The sequence below is a fragment of the Galleria mellonella genome, unplaced genomic scaffold (assembly GCF_026898425.1).
Source record: "Galleria mellonella isolate WM207_F2 unplaced genomic scaffold, CSIRO_AGI_GalMel_v1 utg38, whole genome shotgun sequence".
NCBI classification, from domain to species: domain Eukaryota; kingdom Metazoa; phylum Arthropoda; class Insecta; order Lepidoptera; family Pyralidae; genus Galleria; species Galleria mellonella.
This window is the reverse complement of record NW_026442090.1, coordinates 5,027,001-5,034,837: the sequence shown is the minus strand read 5'-3', so window position 1 is coordinate 5,034,837 and position 7,837 is coordinate 5,027,001. Positions and strand designations below refer to the sequence as shown.

The following is a 7,837-nucleotide window of genomic DNA, read 5'->3' as shown; positions in this document are numbered from 1 at the left end:
TATTAGCGAGTAATATTTTCGAAAATTTCACCTATCCGTGCGAAGCCGGACCGGCTCACTAGTATGAAATAAATAAATAAATAGGATCAGCGGTGAAGAGCTTTGATCATTTTTTATGTTCATATCTGTCGTCATTATATATATTATATCATGATGACAGTTATACTGATGAATTTTGTATAATAAAAAATAATATTTGGTATAATAAAAAAGTTTTCATAATAATTTTGTTCCCTCATAAATACCTACATATTTCATGAAATTCACTATCTCCTTAAATTATACATTAACATAGCATTGTTAGTAATATTTTTTGTTTAGTTCCTTTTTATTTTATAATAGGTAGCTATGGATTAAGTTGATATAGTAAGGTAAGTAACACCATGGAGTCACCGTGTGAATTTGTCATATAATTAAGTATATTAAACTTCTTATCTTTAGGGGGATAAAGATACGATTTAGTGATGTCCTTAACCAATAGACTATTGACCGTAATATAAGATACAAACTCCATAAAGTCTCTGCAACCCTAGTAGAGAAAACCACAAAACCTCCGGGGCAGTCCCATCGCAATTTCATTGACATGGGGTTAGCGAAAAATTTAATCTCAATCTGGAATTTCCCAAGGTTCATATATGTGAAGAGATTAATTTCATCGACCAATGGAAATGATAATGTCAATGATTTTCCTATCTGTATACGTCGGCTGCGAACATTGGATATCATTTATGGCTTTCAAAAGAGGAAGTATAACAGATATGCGCGAGAGACTGAATCAGTGAAACTAAAAATGATGGAAAAGATCACTTTGATAGCACTGGGTCTGCGAATAAAAAACGTATCCGTTATTCAATTGGTACAACGATCTAGAGATTGCAAAGGTGACTTCCGGGGTTTTTAGTTGGGACTTCCAAAAGAAGGAATAGAAAAAGTTCTTAATTTGTTTGATTTCTTTACTTCTATTCAAGTTAGGCGACGTGCCCTACTACCTAAATCGATTTTGACGATTGTTTTACATATTGTAAAAAAAAAATCAATAGGGTTTACTTCTGTATTTTAATTTTGTGAGGGTTGAAGTAAAACCTGTACGCAATATTTAGAATATGAATATTTTCGAAATAAGTCGTTGTAGGTTAAGATACAAAAAAGTGCCGAGTATTCAGCGATTAATCGAAGTTAGGTATGACAAAATCTAGACTTCACTACTTTAATATTTACTAAAATATGGTATCCCAGTATTTAAGTACATAAAGTACTAACACAAAATTTATAATGTTTTATATTTTGGAAAAATGAAAAAAGGTAACTTGATTATTTGTAAGTATTTAACACTTGAGCATTGTATTTATTTGTAAACAACTTTTCCAGACCGAGAAAATGAATATGGAACCAAGATGGTGAATATCAAAATTAATTAAGAATTGGGTATGCTATCGAGTAAAATTCACAAGACAAAAGCAGCCCAGTTAAGACGAATTTCTCCTTTTAAAACTTATTCCCAGTCCCTGGTTGTCTTTGTATATTTTTATTGCATTCAAACATACAGTACGAATAACAATTAGAAATATAATAATATGTGCAAAGGTGGACTTATCTTTATTATAGTGCCAATAGTTCGACGTATGAACTTTTTATTTGGAGGACTTTTTTGATATTCGCAATTTGTAGGTCGCCGTCGTAGCGACTTGCCATTTTGTAATGAAAATGCTACGAGGAGATAAATATAGCAATGTTACGATCTCCTGTTTAAGTAATATTAGTTTTTTTATTATGAATTTAAATGGATGTATCGAGATGCATAATAATGATAAAAGTACTAACAAATAATACTTTATTATTAAATTTTGTACCATAAATTTTTGCTTTAGGTTAGTTTATTCATTCTAAAGTTTATTGTTCCAGATATTATTTAGAAAAAAAGATACGATAAAATACTCGTATGTTGTTTGTTAGTGAAACATTTGAAAACGGCATTCCTCGTATTTTTTATATGAAATAAATTATTCTCGGCGAAACAAGAGATGTGAATACACACCGTGTCGGCCGTTGACCGTTGTTTGCAACGTATAGGTATTTTGGTAAAAATAAATAGTTACCGTGATGTTTATAAAAGCAAAAATAACTTTTTATACATATATTTATATAAATTTTATATATATATACATATATAAAATTTGGTATAAATGCTCTTTATTTACATGAACTATGTTTAGAGAGAACGCGCAGTAAGATTTTCAAAGCGTATATGACATCTAATAAACAAAAAACTAATTTTTTTAAGCTCTAAGTTTTTTGCCTACAGTTTACGACATGACTAATGCATATTATTTCATTTCAGGTGTCATGTATATTTTGAAAATCTCTAATAAATTTATTCATGTCTTTGTTAGTTAAATAAAATGAGTGTAGGATTTTTGTATTGATTTAAGTATGTAAGTAAACTATATTTTATAGCCCATAATTAAAAAATATTTCAGTCATTCATTACTTAAGAGTAGCGCTCTAGTCGGTAGAGCTGATAAAATATGAATTATTGTAGTAAATTCAAACTCTTGAGCATACTTCATGGTGTATATACGTATCTACCATAGTCATAGTTCGGAAAAAATCAATAAGTTTACACATCGTGCGTCTCATCGCGACCGGTCGATATGTAACCCCTAGTGACGTCATTACATAGTATTGATTTTCTACACTCTACATTCTGGTACTTCTGATATCCTAGCATCTAAGTATGCTAAGGAAAGCGTTTGCCAGAGGAGGAAAACTTGAGAAGCCACTGGAAAATTCCAAAGATATTTTTCTGCATTCCAACAAGGAAAACTTGAAGAAAATTTTGTTCGAAGTTTAATAAGTTTTAGTAGATAGGTATAACAAAACGATCAGGATATTTTTCTGAGTTACTTATATGTACATTCTTAGAGTGCAAGAGTACCTCAATTGCACGTAGCCCCCTACACAGTTGCGTCGGTAATATGTATCACGGAAGCATTCCCGCATAACGAGTAAATTACCAGCAGTGTGGCATCCGTGAGACATCGTCAGTTGACTGTGAATTATTTGGGAGCTCGCCCACGTGTCTCATAGAGTTCTCTTCCATTGTATCCGCTGGTTAATCTGCACGGTACCTTCTCTGAAGTATAGTCGCCTGGTACTGCCGGTTGAGTTTATCCGAAACGTTTATCCGATTATATCCGGGTTATCTCGGTCGGTTAATCCATAATGACTTACAATCTACTAACGATTTTGCTTTGTGTGGGTTTTGTACAGTGTTACAATTATAATCAGAATAGCTACTACTTCGAAAATCACAAATATTGTGATGACCTGTCACCGTACTATGGCGATATTAATTTGGATCAGATATCCGGCGTATGGTACGGTGTTGAAAAAATTCCGCATTCGAAAGGGGAATACAAAATAGAACATACAAAAGAATGTTTCTATATTGATATCAAGGAACTTTATATCCAGGTTTGTTATTATATTTTATTTCAGAAAAGACGAGGTCTCAGTTGAATTGATTTTATTCGATAAGGGCTTGTTACTTTTGTATAGACTGATCTCGTATATTTTGACATAAAAGATATAGGTATTAAGTGAAATAAAATTTTAAATTGATTAAATACGTGCAATTATTCAGTAGATCCGAGTATAGGTACATAACATAGACAAATATGTAGGTATTTGTAATTAAATTTTATGTATATTATTTAAAATATTTAAGTTATAAACAATCGAGATATTTTTCTGAGTTACTTATATGTACATACTTATTAAATTATATACTATATTAAATGCATTTTTTATGAGGTATACCATATTTTAGATACTAGCGGCATTATTACAAAATAGTTATGCTAAACACATAACTTGTTTATAAAATAAATTTTATTTTTAGTTATCTTTGCCTTTTTTTATAGAGACATACATTCTGATATGTTTTTTTTTCATCTATACTCTGTTCGTTTGAAAGATTACGTGTATATGAGTTTAATCAATAAATATTTGTATATGTTAAAAAAGAATATAACTATATGTATATAATATAACTAGTGATTCGTTCCGACTTCACCCGGATATCTACCCGGAAAGTTTTTAGATTTTATATTAAATAGAAAGATATGCATAATACATTAAAAATGTACAACCTAATTTTTTCCTCTACAGGTAGAGCTATCCATGAGATTTTAAACAATAAATATATTTATAAATATGATAGTCTATAAAAACTAACCTATTATTGTTTATTGTCAAAATTTGTTTGCATATCTGAATGCCAATAAGATATTTCGATTGTTTTCCTTGGTGAAAATTATTCAGTTCTGTAAACGCAGCTAAGTTTTCATTTACGTACTTTTTCTTTTATTTAGTGATCCAAAAAATAGCCTGATCTACAATTATCACTATTACATAAATAGATATTATAAATCAGACGCGATATCATTTTTCGTTTAGCTGCATTTGAGACAAAAGGAGGTTTGTAGAGGAGGAGACCAGCTTAAGAGAGGAATAGAGAGTATCTATCTATGTCCTATGGCAGTATTTATTCTGTGGACTAATCTATTAACGTTTGGCAAAAACAATTGAATTTAGATAATAATAATGTTGCATAGATATAGATCCTATAATGGGATCAGGTAGAAATTTCTAATTATCCGTATAATAAAATTGTAATGCACCATACGTTAGTATAAGAGCGTGGTAGAGTAGCCTGATTACTTCCACTCTTGGGAAATACCCAGCAATGGCACACTAAATGAGTTATTATTGATTGAAACTCTTAATTTCGTTACAGTTTTATATATATGTTGACTGCTGTAAACCAATCTTTTGAATATCTCTCTACATAATTAATATTACGATATCATTTGAATCATTCAGTACTTAGATGGATTAAAAATTTCACAATAATGAGGTACATATAATTTTTGTATATGCCTAATTTGGTCAGCAAGAGTTATTCAAGCATCCGTTTATATTAAAAACCAAACATTTTCTTCAATTTTAATATTTGTAATTTTAGTAAGATCTGAAATTATGACTCATAGAAACATATCCTCACAGGATATGGAGTCACTGTGTTAATTAATAGGTTAATTGTGTGAAGACGACAAGAAGGAGGGACATAGAGCCACCAATTATACATTAGTCTTTGCTCTATTGAGTCGACACAAATTATTAAGTTCACTATAAAATCATGAGATCTTTGACCTTTATTTTTGCCTTGTATATTTCATTGGGTTATGCACACAATGTAAATTTTTGTCCTAACTTAAACGCCGTGCATGACTTTGACGAAGAAAGCTTATTAGGAGTATGGTATATAAGGGAATACATATTTCATAAGGAGAACGAAACGAAAACTGAATACAATCCTTACTGTCCCATTATTCAAATAAGGAAATTTGAAGATTATGTAAATGGAGGGCTTGTGAACAGAAACTTAGTAAGTGATTTGTTAGAGATTCATTGATTTTGGCATTGTGATTTTGGGTTTATCTAAAGATTTGGGAACTTTATTTTGAATTCGTTTATATACATTAGAAGTTATCCATAAAATAATTCTTACAGTTTTTTAAACATTTTTCGTCGTGAAGATTCAAAGTCGGCTTAATTTTTATAGAAAACTAAATGATTGTAATTTAATAAAAGCCAGAAAATGTAGTCAATGATTGGCACAGTACCTAGTCCAAAGGGCATAATTCTTTGATACTACATTTTTTCAATTATATTTTTTTAAGTAATTTAGTAATTTAATTTAATTATATTTTAATTTGAGTGTATATAATGTTATTGATAGTAATTTTTTTATATTTCAGCCTACGCCTCCAACTCCGTATCCGACGTTGACAAATATGCCGTACGTTAATCACCAGTACGGGCTGCAAGAGCAGTACCGCATCAGACACTTTGTCCTCGAATGGCACGAGGGACTTTGGCAAGACGACTATCATATCAAGGTTAATACATCGCACAAAGGGTTCTGGCCAACAGACGTGCCAACCGGAAGTAAGTATTTATCACAATTTTAATAGAATTTAAAGAATGTGTTAATAAACGAATAATTGACCTGACTATAAGACAATTTCTTGATGTTTAATAGTAATACATATATCAAATTAATAATTTAATAATTTCGATTTGTTACTAATTTAATTAAGAGCGCGTTTCTGTGATGACTTAGAAAAATATTTACCTTATCATTAAGTTCTATTGAAACAGAGTATGAATGCTATCTGAGCTCGTAACCTTGTTCACACGCTATTCACTTTTAATTTAATAAAATACTAAGTTAATCTGAGAGACCACAAAAACTCAGCTCGTCCTCTTATAAATTGAATTTAATAAATTTTTAAAAACGTTGAATATACTTGTGTTATGTTTGAACTATGGGCAAACTTCGTGCTTCATTCACAGTCATGAACTCGTGTACAATTTAATTTTTATTTTTTATATGTTTTTTAATGCATAGACAATTTATTTATATAAGTATTAATAATTAATGACATAACTCTATTTCTAGGGTGTAGGTAGTAACTTTGGTAAATGACAATACTATTATATAATTTACAAATAATTATAAAATATATTGTAACTGTAACAATATTACTATTTATTGCTAAACTAATTAATGCTTTTTTTATGCTTTATTTAAAATGTCGTTTCATATTACTTTCAGCTGTCGATAAAATGTATCGCTTCTTCGGCGGTGTCATCCAAGTATTAAAAGTGGCGAATAACCATCTAGTACTGAATTTCTGCATGAGGCTGCCTCATTCCCAGTTGTACAGTGTGGTACTCTCCAGGAATGAGAATCAGCTCACCCCTGAGGACCTGGCCAGCATCCACAACGTTTTTACCATGAAACATTTGTCTACATCGGCTTTGAAGAGAGTCTGCGAAAACTCAGCCACCAATATCAAACATTCCAGTTTCCTTTTTATATTCCTTTTATTTCTGTATAGAAGATCTCTGTTTGAAAGTTAAGGTTGATAAAAGATTAATGTCATAATATTATTACATATAAACTATTGTGTGCCAAATATTTTTGTACGAGTTTCTATAATGATTAGTAAAGTTAGAAAAAATAATTATTATCTATTATTTTATTAAACAACCTGAGAGTTTTTAGAATATACCACTAGAAGTACTAAAGTATTCTAGTCCTAAAGTCAATCACAAATAATTTTGTGAATCACAATTTTAAAGCAAATAATATAAAGGATTAAAATTCAATAAAACTATGTTTTCCAATCAACTTCAAAAAGAAGGATATTTTCAATTCAGTTGTATTTTTACGTTTGTTACCTCATAACTTCGTCAGATTTTTATTTATACCACTGAGGTGGCAAACAAGCATACGGTCCACCTGATGGTAAGCAGTTACAGCAGCCTATGTACGCTTGCAATACCAGAGGCTTTACGCGCGCGTTGTAAATCGATTTCGAAAAATACGAGTATTTTCTTTATTTGGAAGGATATATTCCTTTAATTAAAATTATATACTTCGATATGGCAGTGAAATTATTAGGTATTTATTCTATTTCAAAATCTTTCTGATTACAAAAATTGACAATGTGAGTAATGGGTATGGTATTGCCAGTGGTTATGGTCTATATGGCCTGGTCAAATATATATTAAACATTCAATATGTTTATTAGATGTTTGACGTTTATATAGGTTTACGTTTATATGTAGGATGATTAATCAGAGGGAGTGTATAAAATTATATAAAATGAAAATAGGTGGTGTCATACCATTTTTAAATGATAATATTACTTAAACTAATAATTAACTACTCTCTCAAATATAGATACATCTAATACCAAACTAA

The 7,837-nt window shown here is 30.2% G+C and overlaps 1 protein-coding gene across 2 annotated transcripts; it reads left to right on the top strand.

Annotated features, from left to right (window-relative positions):
* Positions 1-2,993: 2,993 nt before the first annotated feature.
* On the top strand, positions 2,994-7,094 carry LOC113522882 (uncharacterized). Of its 2 annotated transcripts, none has more exons than XM_026908723.3 (3): positions 2,994-3,474; positions 5,823-6,012; positions 6,683-7,094. In XM_026908723.3, exons 1-3 carry the CDS (start codon positions 3,223-3,225, stop codon positions 6,988-6,990), a joined length of 750 nt encoding a protein of 249 aa, XP_026764524.1. In that variant the 5' UTR covers positions 2,994-3,222; the 3' UTR covers positions 6,991-7,094. The 2 variants fall into 2 exon arrangements, with proteins under 2 accessions (XP_026764524.1, XP_031769801.1); XM_031913941.2 differs by lacking the exon at positions 2,994-3,474 and adding an exon at positions 5,132-5,449.
* The last annotated feature ends 743 nt before the right edge of the window (positions 7,095-7,837 follow it).

Coding starts and splice junctions, on each gene's coding strand:
- LOC113522882 (XM_026908723.3), top strand. CDS start 3,223: ATGACTTACAATCTACTAACGATTTTGCTTTGTGTGGGTTTTGTACAG. Junction 3,475..5,822: donor TCAAGGAACTTTATATCCAG/GTTTGTTATTAT, acceptor TTTATATTTCAG/CCTACGCCTCCAACTCCGTA. Junction 6,013..6,682: donor AACAGACGTGCCAACCGGAA/GTAAGTATTTAT, acceptor TATTACTTTCAG/CTGTCGATAAAATGTATCGC.